The sequence below is a fragment of the Haliaeetus albicilla genome, chromosome 6 (assembly GCF_947461875.1).
Source record: "Haliaeetus albicilla chromosome 6, bHalAlb1.1, whole genome shotgun sequence".
NCBI lineage: Eukaryota > Metazoa > Chordata > Aves > Accipitriformes > Accipitridae > Haliaeetus > Haliaeetus albicilla.
The window spans coordinates 32,526,308-32,546,637 of NC_091488.1; the positions used below are offsets into that span (position 1 = coordinate 32,526,308).

General features: G+C 39.7%; 1 protein-coding gene across 1 annotated transcript in view; it reads right to left on the bottom strand.

Annotated features, from left to right (window-relative positions):
- CRYBG3 (crystallin beta-gamma domain containing 3) overlaps positions 1-20,330 on the bottom strand; it is a 98,587-nt gene that overhangs the window by 42,755 nt on the left and 35,502 nt on the right. Inside the window, exons 4-7 of the mRNA XM_069785478.1 lie at positions 6,784-11,755; positions 5,746-5,793; positions 5,273-5,388; positions 4,068-4,215 (exon numbers count right to left, since the gene is read on the bottom strand). Of these exons, the coding sequence (XP_069641579.1) occupies positions 4,068-4,215; positions 5,273-5,388; positions 5,746-5,793; positions 6,784-11,755 (5,284 nt within the window). The remainder of the gene's footprint in view (positions 1-4,067; positions 4,216-5,272; positions 5,389-5,745; positions 5,794-6,783; positions 11,756-20,330) is intronic.

A 20,330-nucleotide genomic window follows, 5' to 3' on the forward strand; every position in this document is an offset into this window, starting at 1 on the left:
TTGACTTAAATACTGAGTTCAATTTACATATATTAATTCACAGACTGCAGAAAACGGCAAAATTTATTATTACTATATGAGGTGAACACTATGTATTTGCAGATGTACACTCGAATACTATGCCATTAATTTATATAATTTAAGCATGTAAACTTTAGCTTGCTAAGTATTTACCGTAGCATGTTCATATTTGCCTGAGCATATTTAATGGGTATCATTACTTTCAGAGGCTTCTTTAACATTCCTAATAAAGCCACCATCTTTAGAAACAAAGTGAAAACCACACAAATACGATAGCATTCAGGTTGGGAACTAGATCCTTCAGTCCGAAGCCATTTAATTTGCAAGGCGTCAAGATTTTGAAATAAGATACCCACATGCAAAACTATTACCATACAAAACTATTACCACAGTGTTTCAGGCCAGATCCAAAACTGGAAAGTTTCCTCCCTATAACCCCCTGGCCCTGCCAACCCCATCACAAACAGTAAAAACTCATGTCATATTCATTATCCTACTGACACATCAGGCAAAACCAAAATAAAAAGTACAGCAAACAGATTAGGTAGCTGTGTTCATTTCCAATGATAATACACAACCAGCAAATGCTTAGGTAGGTCACAGCCTCCGGGCATCCCACTGTCTTCCTTTACTCTGCGGTAGTCTCCTACCTCCACGCAGTCATCCTTGGAGTGCCCATGCTTCCCTCATGGTCTTTTGGGAGCAGAGATGTTTACAAAAGCACAGGGAATACTCGTACTAGCTTGCAGAGAACAGACACTTCCAAAACAGTAACATGGCCCTCAGCCGAAGGGGTTAAGACGACCCTCAAGACTTTAGCATGAAATACTACTCTTAGGTGCCATCTCCCCCATTTTCCTAGTCCAACCAAGAGCTCCACCAGAATTGAGACCTAGGGCCTTCGACCCCCTCAAGGTGGCCTCGGCTGTCTACCCTTCTTCTGGATCTAGGGTTACAGCCCTAACAGCACTAGCAGGGCTAAATAATTTCAGCACTGTTAGGTCTTCTCCTGTAAGCTGTGGTGACTGAAGTTATCAGAATAGCCTATTTAAAGCAGGTAGCCTTTCGTGTCAACACCAGGACAAAGAATGACTAAAGTCTGGCTTCTTAAGCTAAATGCGAAAACAATGATGAGAGAAGAGTCTATTGAAAACCTGGCCTAATTAGTTCTGGTATTCACATGATTGGTTTTTAATACAGTCTAGACACGCATCTTACTTTTAATACACGTGTCCTTAGGACACGTCAGCTTCTGCAGCAATTTTTAAAATCTTACTCTCTGTTAGCCCTTCAGCCTTTTTTACCCATTCGTAATTCTTTCTCCCAGTTCTCCTGCTTTCTACCACTCTTGCTATCACCCATCACCATCAAACCAAACTACAGAACTCAACAGGACAGGTAGTAAAATAAAATAATAATAAGGAAATTAATGATTATTGTCGTGTAAAAACCAAAATAGAAAATGAGGTAATCTGAAGCTGTTGGGTGTCTTCCTATGGCATCTGACAAAATAGTCCCTGCTTGGATTAATAATTTTTTATCACCTAGCAAATCACACAAACAAAAGAAACACACCCTTAATGTAATACTGTGAACATTCCCATTACAAAGAGCTTTGCTTAAGGAGAGTCCACAAGGTATCCAGTTATTCCCTGCCTAACCATCTTGCAGACAGTGATTATAAACTGCTGTTTCAAATCTCTTGTCACCTTGCAAAACAGTGGTTTACAAGATTACTCCAGAATGGAAACATCAGCAACTCTTCTCAGCTCTTGTTTTTGGGAAAGTAACATTTAGCACCCTCTTTGGGCTTCTAGAAACAGAAAAAACCCTCCAATTCCATAAGATCAATATATGCAGAGAACTGACTTGGCTAAACAGACTATGCTGCAGGAGCTGCAGTGAACCTGCTTGTGCAGGCAGATTTTGCTAGGCAAGTCAACATGAGTCTAGGCTTAGTGGAATTCTGACTCCCCATTACTTCAGATAGGTCTTCATTTTATAGTTGCATGATCTGTTCCTTTGGGATCTTTTTTCCCCTTCCTAAATTTCTTCAAATTAAACACACATGGATACATCTAATGCATATCCACAGTAAGTCAAGCCACAAGCTAACCACAAAGCTAACAAAATCTTTGCTTTTTGTGGAGGCTTGAAGCCAAATCAGAGCACAAAGCTACTGGCAGACTGTTTCTCAGCAAACTAACATCTGCCAGTAAAAAATAAAAATAATATTAAATGTACCTCCTACAGTTTCTTTAGTAAACATCTGTTATCCTTTTCTTGGCAAGCCATTTTGTTCTCAAATATTTAGCCAATTTTCAAATCTGCTAACTCAAGGCATCTGAGCAGCCATTAAACAAGCACCATAAAAAGCCACTTGAAGAATCAGAACACAAACCAGACAGCCTGGACACAGAGCCAGTACGACCAAACTATGCAGGAGAAAAGCCACTGAGCTACCCAGCCTATGATAAAGAGCATGACAGTAAAACATGTGATCCTGCAGATCACATACACATGAGCTACCTGAAAAAGAAACAGCTATTTGTCAATTAAAAACAATGCCTATATTGTTTACAATAAATAAATAAATAAATAAGGTAGCACTTTGGCAAACTACCTTCTAAAAGTAGTTCCACAGCAGCTGAAGTACAACCTAAAAAAGATGGATGCTTTCATGAATCAAAGTTGAGAGGACAAAACCCGGCTTAGCGAGTTCCACACCCACACTAGCTCCGTACAGCCCTATGGACTAACAGCAAAAGTCCTCTCAACCAACCACCCTGTTTAATTTACACGAGAAAGTGTCGATTACTTAACTACTGTACTGTAACAAAGCTCTCCGTGTTCCATACGAATGAACCACATACTGGAAGAAGAACAATGCTCGAACCTACTTAGCTGTATTACAAAGATTTTTATCAAGCATGATGAAGCTAACCACAGTCTTTCCTATCCACAAGTTTTCTTTGATACCCAAGACACACCCAGCTTCCCTTGGCTTCACACCATAGTTCCACATGTTATTGTGGAATTTCTTTAATTATTTAGCTGCCTTCCACATTAGTGATCAATATTCATATTCCATATTGGTCAAATGCTTTTAATTTTTTTAACTCAAATAAATGTGAACTTCATTATTCATGCCCTCAGCCAGCCTCTTTTGAATTTATTTATTGTTAAGTCTTTAAGAGAATGAAAAAGTATTTCCAATTATGACATTATCCCCCTTGTATTGATGACAAAAAGGTTATCAATTTTAAAATGACCTCTGTACCAGCAGAGAACAGAGAAACACCATTTTTTCTGGAAAACTTTCATGTTTTGATACAAATGATAATTCACTTGCAGTAAAGGGCCATTGCCCTGTGAATAACGGGAATGTTATGCTAAACAACAAGAGCACTAAGTCTTCTTAAATCACAAGATCTGGTAAATATATTCCTCATTCACTGAATAACAATGGGTGTATTATATTTAGTTTTAGGCATTTGATTCCTATCTTTGCAACAAAACGCCTTTGAAACTCCTAGCTGTACACAGAGCCAGATGCTGTAGGTGTACCACTTGTCCACATGGAAACCCTACAGATGGCACAAAGCCGTAGAGGCAGCGACAGTAATTTTTGGAGGCTACGCTGTACAAATGGGATTGGACACGCACCTACTAACTTCTGAAACAGAAGCCCTACAGACACAGTAGATAAGCTTAAGCTTAAGATAAACACTTTGAAAAATACGAATTGATCTCATTTAATTTCAATTAACCAGACAGGTAAACATCTAAAAGCAGGGGAGTCACTGTGTCAGGTAAAGGTGGTGGCAAAGAAAGATAATCCATCTGCTCACTACCTTCAAGAAGAAAGGGAAATTTAGCACAGCAAAAGCCCTGGAATTTATCTTGAAGGTGAAAAATGTGATTCATAGCAAATTTGAATAAAATGAGAAACATAGCATGCACACATTGTCCATTGCTAGTAATACACCACTACTGCGAACAGAAATTAATTATGTATGTGAGTATATTATTAACAAAGTCTATACCTTTGTTACATGTTTGATTGAACCAACTGTGAGGTTTCTTTGATGATGTTTCATGCCCGGGAGATCCCAAAGATGATCCAGCACAGCCTCTCCTTCTTCTAGTACATACTTCCGACCCTGGAACTTTGGTTTCTCATAAAAAATCCAACTGTAAAAATAGTATAATGAACTGAGTTGTTGCTGTTAGGTAAGACTGTACTTATACAGCACATCTGCTGGAAAGTTCAATAATGAGCTCTTCTTATCAAGCCAACCATCACACCTTTCTTATGCTGTCCCTCAGTAGTCACATTCACTGTAGATAAATATGGGGCTTGTACTACTGTGCTTTAAAAGTAAAATACACAGTTCTCCTCCAGGATGTAGATTAACATAATTTAAAATATTAATTGTATAAAAATACAGCTCAAACACAATGTAAATAAAAAGCCTTATTTTACCAGAACAAATACATTAGACATATCAGAACATGTCCTGTTCAGGCAGATACTATGCAAGATATAAAACATATACATACTAATAATGGCATTTCTTAGTATTTCTTAGGACGTGAAAGAAATGTATGAAAAAACAAACAAGGCTGCCTCAAAACTGCATAAATGTGACATGCATTGTTACTATGGCTGACAGAAACAACTACTGTAAGCGCCACCAATTAAATTCCAATGCAACAACTGATATGGTCCCAGTCCCAGCCCCAGCTTCCCAAAGCAAACTGAGAAACACTTGGAAAATCTACCTTAAAAGCATTTGTATAATCCTTCTGTATCCACATTCCTCTAAATGCTACATTACAAACAGCAGCTGAGATTGTTCACTTTATGGTCCTTTTGCAACAGATACTGTATAATGAAACTGAACTGTAAAAAAACCCCCATTTTCTTTGGCATACACATGCTTCTAGTGATGATTATGGCTGTACTGTTTCAGCAGTTCAGGCAAGAAGTCTAAATGTACTTGCGGTTCTATTAGAAACTTTCTGTTTGAAGCTAGATCCCAGGAGAAACAATGTGTTTTTTTTTGTACTGCAGCATTTGAAGCCCTGTTTAATGCTTTTTTCATTGGTATCAGTCTAATTATAAAGAAAGAAAAAGACACTCTTGCAGATCAGATGTGTGTCATAAATAAAAGAAATGAAAATACAAGAGAAACACATACACAGTCTTTTGGACAGACTCTATTTAAATATGACCTGGATTTCTTACCATCCTCTAATTATCCTAAGTAATGCTCCAATGGGAAAGATCCAGGACGTGGTATTTAGCACATCCGAATGAACTTCTTGTTTACTTTTGTCACCATAAATATCATAAATAATAATCTGAAACAACATACAATGCATACGAATGAGGGCCCATTTCAACATACAATGCAGACAGTTATTTTTGCTTGGAATAAAACCTATTTCACTTTGTGCCCACTCAACTGATATGCTACACATTTTCTTCTTTTATGAAACACTCTACTGAACTAAAACTGGAATTGCTTACAGAAATACAGTAAAATTACTGGTGGCAGGATTTTTATAAATACAATCTCATTATTAGCATGTGCAAGCATGTGCACCATTAAAATAGAGAAAACTAGACTAACAATTTCTGGTGCTTTCCATTCAAAAGTTTTGGTATAATAAATTATTCCATTTATCATATTGATCTATGTGACAAGTTCTGCTTACCCTTCCCGGCCTTGGATTGTATTTGAGACTTGCCCTGTCAATGAGGTTCTGAAATTGAAAGGACATGGAAAACAACTATTAACATCTACAACAGTAGCACAAAGCATAGACAGATTATTCTGGGTCCACTATTCCTATAACTGTATGCAACTGTCACTAGGAGAAGCAACCAAGATTTGTTTCACTGTCATTCAGAGTTAGTGTAAACAGTTTAACAGAATCAAACAATCAGCTGAAACAGCAAGTGAAGGAAAGGAAAGGAAGAACCATTATGGAAGTTACAACTTCTGGAAATATATTACCTTTTCCCAGCAAACAATCAACTGCATGTCTTAACAGTGGCAAAACCAAAAGAGACCTCTAACACAGACTGAAATATTGCCAACTTCATGGAAATACTTTCTTCTTCAGTTATGCATTTGGTCCATGTGGCATTTTCAATTTCTAAATATTGGGAGAACTGTTTCCATACCCTCACCTGCCATTGCCTTAAATAAACTAAAAAAGAAATGCTAGTCTACGCAAGCAGCTATACTACTTACTTGCTAACTGAGCTACAACTTGTAGAAGACTCTGTAATGAAACAATCAAATAGCCCAGTAAGCAGATATTTCTATTTTTTGGACAATACAGCTCTACTAACCTCAGAAGTGGAAGAAATGAAAGAACAATTTTCATACAAAAGGCAATTCCATCATCTTCAGGTTGTAATGTCCTTAACATGGACAAGTCTGTGTTTTGCTATTATACAGACTTGCTATTAGAAATATTTTCCTATTACATTTTCTCTTCACATCTTCTCTTTAACAATTAAGTCACTTTCATCTGTGTGCTGAACCAAGAATACTATGTTTTAAAAATTATTTTGACAAGGCTTTTTTTCTTTTTTTAAACTATGGTCTTAAACAGCCTAATTACTTTTGTTTATGGTAAAAGAATTAACCTTTAAAAGGGAGGAGGGAGAATAGGGAGACAGCAATTTTGAATCTGGGCTAATCACTTTGATTATTATTATTATTACGTGACATGACATCTTACCGTTGACAGTTCTCCCAGTTTTGGCATGGTGTTGTCTTGAGACCAATGAATCTTTGGCTGCAACATATCCTGGAGAATGCTTCCAAACCTGGTCCCCTTCTCAGAGGAGCAATTGTTGGCAGATTTCAAATACTGGTAGTACACACTTGTAGGAGGACACTTTAGAGCTGCATCAGCTTTCTGTGAAACTGGCTTAAAAGGTGTTTGACTGGGAGAAGCCGCATTTGGAAACAGTTCTGGTTGCTCCTTAGAGTCAAGTTGTTCTTCTGAAAGAAAAAGTGATTGTTCAGGAAACAAAGATCTATTCTGGTCATTTGACTGAAGTGTTGTTTTTACGTTCCCTCTCCATTGACTGGAAAGACAGTCACCTTCTCTCTCAACATCAAACATATTTTCTTCATATGATGATTCTTCCTCCTCCTCGTCCTCCACTCCCTCTTCCTCCTCCTCTTTACTGAGCTGAGTAGTAAACTGTAAGCGCTCAGAAACTGACTGCAGAAGGGAAAGCACAGAAGCATGGTCAGTGTTTTCTTTAGATATTCCACTAGGATGGCCTTCTGGCGACACGTCTGTGGAAAGCAAGTCTTCTTGGGAGCTGTCATCTTCATATATTGGAGACAAAGAGAAAGGATATACTCTATAGCGCTTGGCCTCCACACTCAGAAATGACTCCGAGCTACGGCTATCTGTTGCTTCATTCAACTTGTTATCCTTCCCATAAAGACATGCTAACTCATGGTTATTCTTTGCTCTTTCACACATGAGATGATCTATATTATCTGAAGGCAAATCAGAAGAAGAAAGCGAACCAGTCTGTGTATTGTCAGTTGAGACAGATTTGTTCTCAGTTTGAAGGGTACCTTCATAAATGATAGTAAAAGAATTGTTCTCCCATTGTTCAATTAGTGGGGAAAAGGCTACAAGATCTGTCGATTCCTTCATGTCATCGCTGCAGCCCAGACCATTTCCTTCAAGCTGATCATTTCTCTTCATGTCTCGATCCTTCATTTGTACCTTTTTCAGATTATCATTATTTTTGGCAAAGACTGTGTTGAAGCAGTTTTCCCCTTCACTGTCCTCTCCCATAACAGAAAATTCATGTACAATGAACTGTGTGTTTAATCCAGTATTAACCTCTACTATTTCACTTAACCCTTCTGCTAGTTCCTCCTTACTCTCCACTGCCTTTGAATCTTCTAAGGTTGCTTTTACTTGTGCAGGTACTTCTGCAGCCTCTCTTCTGCAGTGTGCACATGGACTGTCCTCTGCACTGCTTTCCAGAGATTCCTGAGGACTGCTTTTGTCTTTGGATTCACTCTGCATGCCGATACATTCTTCATCAGGCATAAAAGATGACAAGTTAATATTTACAGTTGGCAGCAACGTGCATTCTGGCATATTTGTATTATTGCATGAATGTTTTAACTGCAATGACAGAAGCATCTCTTCAGTCACAGTAGCATCTCTATGTATTAAATGTAAAGATCCATCAGATTTTCTACTAGTTGCTGATACTCCAGCTTTGCCACACATCTCTGTTGCAGCCTGATGTTCACACAGCTTTCTATCATGTCTCTCTTTTGCTGGTGTCCTAAGATCTGATTCTAGCCTTGCTGAACTACCAGTGGGTAGAAATCCATTTGTTTGACATGGAAATGCATTATTTGGTATCTTTTCACCTCTTTGGGGCCAATCTATGCCATTTTCCATACTATTTGGAAGCAAAGGAGGACCTGAGCAATCTGCCTTTTCACAGTTTACCGTTACACTACAAGTTTCCTTATTCTCTGTTGGTTCCTGTGTTTTGGCAGGTAACTTCATATCAAAGTTTAAAATTTTTGGTGTTTCAGCCTTAGGTTTAGGCTCAACCTTTTCAGAAGGCCTTTTATTCTCACTGCCTTGCCACTGATTGGATGCCAGTTTTTGTTTAGCTGAGTTAATGACTTCATCAGCTGTTTCTTTTGCTTTTAGTGTTAGTGCACTATGTAGGTCAATTTTCTCAGGGATGTAAGATAGCATCTTTTCATCTTGATTATTTGTATCCACTGTTTCATTTCCTGCAAATGAAGATGAGCCTCCTCCACTGCTCTCATTAAAATGTTTTAATGACTGCACAGCTGACTGGATTTCTTCTGCTTCCAGCTGCACAGTTGCAGCTTTCTGATCATTTAGAATATCCATATTTATGAAACTATCCTTACTCCCACAAAACTGGCAGACACCAATGGCTTGTTTTGCTATTATTTCTTCTACAGCCAAGTGTAAAACTGAGTCCACTATTTCCTCAGCTTTTTTAAACACAGCACCATTGTGGAATTTAGCATGTTCTTGTCCCTTCGTATCGGTATCCTCCCATACTTCGTCAGAACAGAGCTCATTTGACTCTATTTGAGTAGGTGCACCAGCTGTTTGATCATCTGTCACAGAAGGGGCTTCTGAGATAGCAGAAGCATGGTTACCAAGAATCACATGTCCCACAGCATTTCTGCACACACTCTCAGTACAGGCTGACTTGGATGCTGTTTCCAAAGATTTCAAAGGACAGATGGGTGATGGCATTGCCTCTACCAAGACACTGCTGTCAGCCTGTTGTGTGGATGAGGCCTCCTCTGCCCCGTCACTAGCTCTGTGACTGGAAGAATTACTGTTCCCCTGAGCAACGCTCAACAATTCCAAGGCAGAAATGGAATGGTTGGAGGCTTCTCTGGATCCCAGAGTAGGTGAAGTGGGCTTGGGGATGCAAACACCCCCCACATCTACTCCAGCAGCAGAGTCATCAAGCGTAGCTGGAGTAAGCTCAGGTTCCAGAGAACCGGCTGGGCACAAAGCTCTCGGGTCTCCTGAGCAAAGTGGCACCTTGGTCATTCTGTCCTCAGGGATTATTCTCCTAGACTCAGCAGCTGGAAAAATAAAGCTGTCCTGTTCAGAAGCAGCAGACCATCTAGCAGTCTGGCCATTTTCAGAGTTAGTGGCAGGAAAAAGCATTTTTCCTTGGTTGTCAGATGAAGAATCATGTACTGTAGGTGACAGCCTAGGCATATTACTGTTTTCCTTCTTGGAAGAAAAATTAATACACCCATCTTCAGAAACAGGTGGAGATTCAGAAATTACGTCTACGTCTTTTTCACTGATGAAAGCAGAATGGTTGGTCAAAGCTCCTCCTCCATATCTCAAGGCAGAATGAGAAACCTCCAGATTTTTTTCTTGCGACTTAGAAATATAAGAGGAAAGTTCAAAGACGCAATCTTTACACTCAGAAGGAAAAAAAGCAACCTCAGTCATGCCAGTCTTGTCAATTTTAGAAGCAGGAGTATGATTGTCTGTCCTGTCAATGGTGATTAAAGGGCAAGGCGCAGGCTTTGCTGCGTTATTTTCTGTGAGTATAGCTAATGCCTTGGCAGGAAAGTCTTGAACAGTTTCAAGGGAAACAGGACCACAGTTGTGGACAGAAATAGAGTTTTCTGAGAGGCTCATCTCTACAGGCTCAAAGGATTTGTTCTTCTCATATTCAAGATCAGGATGAGAAAGTGTCTCTCTCTCATCTTTTAAACTGACTTCTCTTTTCCCTATATTTTTGGACTTGCAACTAGGATGAAGGGAAGCTGAGGAACAGCCTCCAGTTTCAAAAGACGACTCATTAGTTACAGAGAGAGGTACTGTCAGCTTATCCAAGTTAGATTTCACACTTTCACATCCATGTATGCACGACGATACATTGGCAAAGTTTTCCACTGCAACCTCAGATAAAACCTTCATTGTTTCCACAGCCTTAGCTTCTGGACAAGGTAAACCAGTCTGCTGTGTGGCAGCATCCTTAGAATTCTCCACATGGATTAATTGGTGATCATTTTGTACTTGCACTGGTTTCCCTAACTCACTCAGTTCTTCATTACAAGTCCCCCTGTCCATGACAACATCTTCATCATTTTTAATAGATGACACTGAAGTACTTCGATTACCTGTGGCTATGCATTTTTCTCTTTTGGACTCCATGTTAAGTAGAGTGGGTATTTGTTCATTAAAAGGTAAAAGAACAGTAGCAAGAAAGTTCTGTGGATTTTGCTCTTTTTCTACAGCTGCCACAATTTTCTGTGTATCACTTTTTCTTGGATCACGATTTTTATCTGCACCACCTATATGCTGATCTGCTTGCTGCTGAAATGTAGTGGTACTGGAACGAAGCATCTGGACATCCAGTGTTAGCTCTGAGTGACTATCCATTTGACGATTACAGCAAAATTCTCCCTTACTCACCTGTAATTTTCCATTAACTGTCTTACTTTTTGATTTGGGTGAATGTAAACAATCATCCTGTGTTTCTTTTGTGGACTCCTTATTAGCTATTTTACTACAATCATTTTCTTTATCGAAGTTAGACGTGGCATTTTTGTCTGCTTGAAACAGAGCTTCTGCTTCTCCCAGCAGTCCATCTTCTCTTCCAACCAAGTTGTCTGCAGAACTCATTTTAAGGGAACTGGTAATCTGGGAAGTGGAATTGGTTAGGAACTCACTGTTTCTACTACTAGATGACAATAATGAATCTAGTGAATATGTCCTTTTAACTTTTGTTGCAGCTAAAGCAGGCATATGTCTTAAGTCTATCTCATGAGATGATTCAGTAGATGAAGTTGTGGCCTTTGCAGTTATTTCATGTTTACTGCTACCCAAGCAATGCTGAGCTTTACCAGACTTTTTCCTTCCCATTTTAACTGCAGAAGACTTTACTATGGCATCATCTTTGTGATCTTTACCCTCATCATCTCCATTTTCTTTCATCAAGTGTCCTGATTTTGGAGAGACAGTTGTTTGAATTTCTCCATTTTCTTTGACCACTGAAGCATTTCTGTTCTCAGTACTTTCTTCTCCTCTTTCATTCATTTCTGACTGATTCTTCAGTAGCTGCCTAATCCTTGCAGAACCTCGATATGTTGCATAAGTGACTGCAGGTGCTTCTGGCTTCCGTTGCATTTGCCTGTAAAAAGGATCATCATTATCAGCACAAGACTATCTAAATAGCTAGTGTGGTAATAAAGGTTAACACAAACTGTAGATGATGTACAATACTGTTTTCCTCCACAGGTTAGCACACGCTGTAGATTGCATGCAACGCCCTTTTCCTCCTTTTTCTGCTCTTCCTAAATATGGGTTTGCGTGACTAATGATACCTACACTACCTTTTACTAAAAAAGCAAACTTAAACTATAAGCAAAAAGTAGATTTTGCTGTGAACAACTTCCATCATTTCCTTTCTACTAGACAATGGCATTACTATTTACAAATGCCACCATACAAATCAACATTTGCAGTGACAGAAATAAACATACTGTTGTGAAGATGTTATATCCTACTAAAGCAGGCCTACAGTTTAAAACTGAAAAAAAAAAAATTACTGTACTAATGTTCATTAAAGTACTGAATTGAAATTTAAATTTTTACTCAAACTCTCAACATATTGGTATGGAACAGGAGAAGCAAAACATGTGGAGAAAAGAAAGTATACAACAGGGGATGCTTTCTGAACCACAGGGTAGTAATGAAAGAGAATGAACAGAGATCAGGTAAGAATGAAGACTGCTTGAATGCTGGAAGAAATATCAAAATGAGAAGACTAGAAATGTGACATGGAATTGGTAGATCTAGCCACTCATTAGTCTTAAATTTAGTAGCAAAAAAAGTGAATGCAAAAACTAACAAATGAAAGAATCACCATGGAAAAACTGTGATCCTGATCCTTCACTGCTCTTTCTGATAATACTAAGGATAAATTTGGACCCTGTCACTTTCAATTCTCTGAAGAAGCAGTTTTTCTTCTTTCTTAAAACAAACAGACATCACAAATACTCACCTTTCTTTCTAATGCTTCTCCCCTTCCCCCCCATTTTTTTGTCGTTAAAGAATTCTTGCAAAAATCAGGCAGTGACAATATGAATGTGACTGTCAGCTTTTCCATTCTTCACCTTAGGACAAAGCAGATGCTCAAGACTGTGCTTAAACTCCATTCTGCCTCAGCCTCCATCTAAACTAAGAATAAACCCCTTCAAACTCTTATCCAGTCTGATCCTATATCTGCTAACCCAGTGGCTAGAAGTGGCTATTCACCTGTCTGGGAAATTGTCATACTCCTTTCAGAAGAGTCTCGGGGGGGGGGGGGGGAAGGTGTTAGCTCAGATTTTGATTTCTAATATAAAAGCATTGCAATAGGTAAAAAAATAACTTAATAACATTTTAAAAAGCTCTTTGCAGCTTACCATTAGTTCACAAGTGAGAAATAGAACACCAATTTACTAAGGAAAACAAAACAGCAAAATAATTTTGTTTATTTGAGTATCATTGAGTAACTGTAACTTCAAATATTGTCTGTCTGGATTCTGAGTATGTAGTCTAACGACAGGTATAGAAGAATATAAAAATGGAGTGGATTTACCAATCTAAAATAGAATCTCTTCTCTGTCAAGGTTTTAGAGGCCTAGATTCTTACTTCAATATTAATTTTCTTTTGAAGAGGGAACTTAATAATATTTAAAATCACAAGTAAACTCCCTCCTTGTGCAGTATTTGGACATGCAAAGAGTACAAGTGAACTAAAAGTGAAATTATTCATATCCATATACATTAAAACAGTGTCATAAACAGTCATTTATATGCATGCTTTGTATCACCAGGTGTATTTAGGCTAATGCCAAAATACATGAATACGGGAATTTAGACACTGTGAGAACTTGAAAATGAAGTTTGTACTGGGATTAAATTCATTGTAACCTCTGATGAAGGCTACAGCAGAATCTCAGCAGAGTGTTTATTAGCCGGGTATATTAAGTTATAGAGGAAACAGGAAAGTCATGTATAAATAGCATGTCTCCCAAACGTTTGCAAAGTTAGATGCCTACATTTAGTCTTCTATACCACTAGTTTCATTTTCAGAGATACCAACAGTGGTAGCTGCTAAACACACAAACCATTTGCTAAAGTTGCTGTCTTCAGCATTCACACCTCTTCAAAGAGACATACACATTTCTCTAAGAGAGAAAACAAAACACAGTTGGAAAAAGGGTAGTAGAGAAAAAAATTATTAATTTTTGTTTTGCTTAAAAAAAGATAATTACATTATTTTCCATTTCCTCACAGAAAACTTTCTTCTACATTAGAAAACATTTTCCAAAGCTCCAGAGGTCTTAAAAATCTCAGGGGAAGGATCTGTTGAGTTCTATAGTACACTGTATTTACTCAGAATCAGTCATACCCATAATAAAATTAAGTTTTAAGAACGTAAGACCTGATCACACTCTTATTCAAAACTATCCTTACTGAGTAACCTCTCCTATTTCAGTTCATTCAGAATGGGGTCAAAATACTTTAAATAATCACTATTAAGCTTCTACAAAATCCACCAGCTCTCCCATACTTTGGCCAACCTCAAAAATAAAAGTTGGTCTACAGCCATCCTGAATCCAGATAAAATTTTGTTCAAGAAAACAAACAGAACACAGATTGGCACCAATTCTCCAAACAAGTTTTATGGATTCTTGAAAAGGAAAACTGTAATGATACATGTTTAAAGTGAGCACATCAATTGTATTGCAAGGTACCAAACACTCATGTCCACCAAACCCAAGGCATTATTTTTAATAAATGTCTCTATGACAATTAACTTTTACTGAGTGTCTTTCATTTCATGGTCAATTTTTGTCTGATATGGAGTGGGAAGAATTCGGAATTTATCTATAAATATGTGGTGAGAACTAGTGCTCTGACACAAACCTGGAAAATGTCCTTCTGTTTGTCTCCTAAACCCAACTTTGCCTTCAAATTTCTCTGCTGAACTCAGCAATTCTTAAACCCAAAGCATCCAGAAATGGCACGAATAGGTTAATTTTACAAGAAGATTGCCTACACAGGGATGACAACAAGAATGCAGCATGATGGGCTACTATATCTACATTGATCTGAGCCACAGATCCCAACAAATAGTTGTACCATTTATTACACATAGTCAGGCACAACAAACGTACTCAGAAGTTTCTTTTTGCTTATGTGGCACCCTTTATTATTTGTCCCAATTCTTTTTGCTCTCTGTTTGTCTTCTGAGAGAATTTTACGCTCTGATTGATCAATCTGAAGTCTGAGCAAGGCTCAAAGCAACCTGCCCTATGGTGTTCTGTGCACAAATCCAATCCTGACTAGCACTGGCTATAGCACTGCTTGAGCGGTGGATCCTCATCGTGTAGTTGGCCTCTGCCAGTGTCTCCTAACACACAGTTCTGCTTTCCTGCAGGCTTGTCGCTACCAAGAGTTTCTGCAGTGGATGCTATTTTAAAAGAGAACCAACGTCTCCTCTACAGACATAGCAACTTCAGGACCTCTGACCTTTGATAAAAAATTTGCTGCTCAGCATATTATAAAAATGTTGCCAGCAGACCTTTTAGTCCTAATGCATTTACTTTTACGAGCACACAGAAGCGTGTTCAATCTGAACGCTCACATGCAACAAGACATTTAAAAAATGAAAACCCATGTTCCTATGCAGCAGCAGCAAGTCAACTATAAGTCTTAGGAAACACATTTAGAAGCAGGCAGTGTCAGAGCAAATCTTTTGAAAGTGTCACTAGAGACTTGTTTCATAGACATTTAAAGTAACAATTCATTTCTGATCACCAATATGTCAGTTCAGAACATACCTTAAAAACTCTTTGCAAAATTTTTTTTTCTACTCTCATGAGGATATAGATGAAAGCCTGATTATACACAGAACCCAGTGTGTATTCTGTCACATATTTCAAATACTGGGAGATTCCTTCTTTCCCTTCTTCAGAGGAAGCTATTCAATTCCCTATAAAGCCTTAATTCAGTTTCACAAAAGACTGCTTGACAGCAACAAGAGAGGATGTCAACATGAGTTACATTAAATTTGTCAAAAGTAGGTGCTTGTAGAGATTTATTCTATTCTGAAACAGAAATAAAAAGTTCAAGGGGGGCTAACTCAAGGAGGAGAGGGGAACATCTTCTGACATCTCATATGACAGACATCTTGTGTAACCTGCCCCAAAAGTGGCATTAGTTATAAAACAATCTTGTTGGTTTTGAAGCCCCGAAGCAGGAGGAAACCTACTACCTTGAATACCTCATCTCACTACATCCATAAAGACTACATTGTTTGCACCTTTTTCAAGTGTATGTCATCAAGATGGTGACCCCTCCAATCTTCATATTTGTACCATACCATAACGCAGAAAGCAGAAAACCCTAGCCTATTTTCAAAAAGATGGAGGAAGATCATACAGCATGATACAGCACTACATGGGTACAGCATCTCAGATCCCCGGGCAGCACAGCTTCATTTGCACAGCATGGCATCCACACTAGAAAACCCTTACAACCAGCATCACTGCTTAGCTCCAGGCTCGCTAGCTAAGGCTCAGCAGTGCCGAAGCGCAAGCATATTGCTGTCCGGCCTGTTTCTGCAGCATGCAACACTTGGCTCTCCCAAGACATGCATTGGCCATTTTTACCTCATACCTCACTCTTCCAGATATTTTCTCCCCAGCCCAGCAGGCTCCTGCTTTGTCAAGCATACATGTGCATGTTTCCCTCAATCTCCTCTCACAGATCCCTCAGAAGTAGCTCCCAGAGCAGAGATCTGCAGGCTACAGGCTGAAAACCGCTGATCTAAATCAGTATGTCTCCTGTGGTTCCTGTCTACTCCTCCCGACTATTTTAAAATTATGTTATTATTTATTTTAATTTTTTTCCACTTAGCTTTTATTCTACTGCATACTTAACTGACAACTTTTTCATTTTTATAAAATTATGTTAAGGTCCTTTGTCTGGAAACAACTGTTTTAAAGTCACTTTGAAAAACCTTCTGGTGGAATCCAACTTACTCAGCCAGCTGGTTTCTACACTCATGTCAGATCTTCATGAATGGAAAAAATAAAAGCCTTATTGAAAGAGAGACACTGCGGGCTAACTGAAAAGTTGCCATATACAACTTAGATGAAAGAAAATTATTTTTTAGCCAGAGGGGATAGCTTCATGATTTAAATCTGAAGTTTGAAATACTTAGTGTCCTGGGACTTTACAATGTGTATTTCAAAAGGTCAAAAGTTTGGTTGAACAAAGTGATTTGCACGCAGTTGATTCTGCAGGAAATTTCAAAGCTAATGTTCCGTAAGGACAATTAAGAGTCAATGACAATCTTCGTAAAAGCAAGTATAGTCTCTGTGACCTTGAAAGGAATGGTTTTCCTTCCCTTTGCCCTTCATGGTGCTGCTTCTCGATTATCTTCCACATCTGGGAAAGCAACCCTACTCTTTGAGTCTGAAGGAAGAAAGCACAGATCAAGGCTGACTCAAAACACCAGCAGCTGCAAGACCAAGACAAGCACAAAGGGCCTGGGATCACTCCCCGCTCGTTGCTGCCATTTTTCCTCAGTACCCAGCAACAGCCGACCTTTCTGCCCCAAACCTGTGAGAAGTATCCATGCACACCAACCTGCCACCCTCACCCCCCCGCACACCAGGTAGTTCGGCCAGCTACCCCTCCCTTCCCCTCTGTCACACTCAGATATTCAGGTGCTCAAATGCCTGTGACCTGCCTCCTCTAAGGAGCAGGGACAAGCATGGCCTGTGCTGCCCCACGCTGATGTGCAAGGAGGGGTTATACGATACTGCAAATCCCAACGGAGAGCGAATTGCATTCGGAAGCTGGACCGCACAAAGTTACCTTGTGAGAGATGGCCTTGCCTTCAGGCACAGAACTGCAATACAGGCTAGAAAGGACTGTGGGAGACCATCCAATTCAACCAAGCCGGGCCAACTCGATCAGGGTGCTCGGGGCCTCGTCCTACCACTCCTGAGCATCTCTAAGGATGGGCCTTCGGGACCGGAGCACTGTGCACATGCCCCAGGGTTTGACCACCCTCATGGTGAAAACACATTTCCCAGTATCCCGTGTTCCTGTTGCCTCTCGTCCCAACAGTGCATGTCTCTGAGAGGAGTCTGCCTCCATCTCCTCTACTAAGGCCTCCATGAGAGAGCTGAGGACAGCAGTAACGTATCCATCCCCTTAGCCTTCTCTTAAGGCTGCAGAAAGCCACTCCACTTGCCCTCTCCTCATACATAACGAAGAATTAAAGCTAGGACATCCCTCTACTCTCAAGCAAGAGTGTAGCTTCAGATGCATTAAGGAAACTAAAGGGTTTGACTTTGGGATGCCAGAAACAGAGATTATTCATCCCTTTCACGTACATTGATGCTAAGGGGAATTAGGCAGATGTATCAGCAGGACCTGCCTCTGAGCATTATTACACAGCTGCTGCATATGCTCTGAAAAGGCAACCAGAGGTGACTATGTGTTCTAGCAGCCCACCTGCCTACTTAAAGACAAGAACCCAGTGATACCGTCTCTCTGATGCTACTTGCCACCCCAACAGCAGTAAAGATGAAGGTCTATGGATTAAGCCCTTATTGACAAGTAAATGCCTTAGGAGGCCTGAACAATTTCATTGCAGGTAGCTCCTTAACTTCAAAATCACACTGTAAAATGCTGTTTCTAAGAAACAGTCTCTATTAATTGAATACACTACACAGTTGAAAAACCCTATTAAAAAAAGTTCAGTGGAAAAAACAACCCAGTGAATTAATTTTCATCTTAATTAATTTAGTTCAATTTTGCATCTGTTATGAATTACTCTTAAACTAAGAAGCTTTCATCCTTCAGAAACACAGAAATCTTTGCTTTGGTGCCAACAAGAACCTTTCCTTTGGCCCATGTCCCAGCTCTGGGCAGGTACCCTTCTCTGGCAGGCAGGCCTGGGCCTGCATTTCTCCTACAGCGGAGCCCTGAAATTCACCCACCCCGCTGTTGGAATGGGTCGCTAAGTCTCAGCACAGCACCTATCTTGATAAAGTCTCAGTTGACCCACATAGGCTTGGGCTCTTGTCAAAATTTAAAAGTCTGTAAGTACTGTTAAAGGTTAGCTCGTTCAAATCAAGGTATGCATAAGATGTGTCTGGAAGAAAACATTTCAGAAGAAAGAAGCCCTCTTCTTTAGTGACCTAACACAAAGTCCTTCCAAGGGAGTTTGGGTATATCACTGCTGGAAGCCTCCCTCCACAGTTCACCAAGAGAGTTATGGGCAAGATGATCCTGATCCTTTCCTGGGACAGGCTTCTAAATCAATTTTGGGCCATATCTGGCTGTCCTAGAAGGGTGGAGCTACCCACGTTGCTTATACCCCTCTCAAGCGGTAGCAGGTCACTCTCAGCAATGACTCCTCGTCCACCGGAGCACCAGCAACTGAACAACACTGCACTTCCATGGTCCGTTTATGAAGGCAGAAGCCAGAAAGCTATTGGAAGATTAATTACTACATCCCCCTCCTCCCTCCCCACTTCCCCATCCCAAGGTGCGTACCTCTGCCCCCTGCTGCTCCTTGTGCTGCTTCAAGTGTCTGTGTAGCAAATGCATCAGGGAATTAAGACCAAGAGTAACCGATCCAGGTCCAAACAACAGTGCTTGCAGGCATGCAGGGCACATGCTGGCAGGACCACCCAGGGTCCACAGCTGTCCTGGTGTTCCCCAGAGCCACTACCAATGCAACCTCTTACTACAAAGGGAAGCAGCTGTCTGTTCTGCCTCTGACAGGCTGTATATTAGCTGTATATTACTATATAACTATATGTATTTGTCTCTACAACAGGAATCTTTATGCAGGTATTATTATAATAGAAGTAATCAACACAGTGCTCTTGTTTTCCTCTTACTGTCATCACTCAACACATGCTTTCAAAGATGGATGAACACTGCCATGCTGTGTGTACACTTAAGGTTTTAAAAGTTCAGGTCCTGTATGTATAGTGGGTCCTGTGTAGGCAATTACAGAGAAAGACACAGGTCTAACCACAAGATGGATTTGATTTCAACAAGTGCAGCAGCAGCTTCCCCACTCTTCTACATTATTCCTCAGGAATTACCTGGCGAGACCATCGCTTAGAATTAAGTGATTTAATTTCCATTCATTTACTCTTGATTGTCTGCCAAAGGCATCTGTAGGGAAAGATGAATGCTGCTGCTACTGACTGAATCAAAACCACAATCCATCAGACAAATTAAAGGTTATGTTTCTGTATCACCACAAGCCTGCATCTGACCAGTAGCACAAAGGTGAATGACAAGCTCTGAAACACATGTTAACCAGAATTATGTAGACCTGAAGGATTTTATCAGATGTATTTCTAACAGAACAAAATAAAAAGACAGGATTTTCAACAGTACTAAGATGGGAAATACTATGCAATTAGATGTATAGCAACAGGTTTATTAGACTTATAAACCAACAAACAAACCCAACAACATATAACATAGTAGAACCAACTGTAAACAGTCTGAGATTTGTCTCTCCTTAAGGCTACCTCCCTTTCTGAATGAAATAGCTTGCAATGCTCTCGCTAAACTATTATGAGGACTTGGCTCCTGGCAGGGTGCAAAGTGTAAAAGCATACAGTTTTGAGCATTTGCTTTTGAAATCACCGCCTCTCCTCTTCTATGTA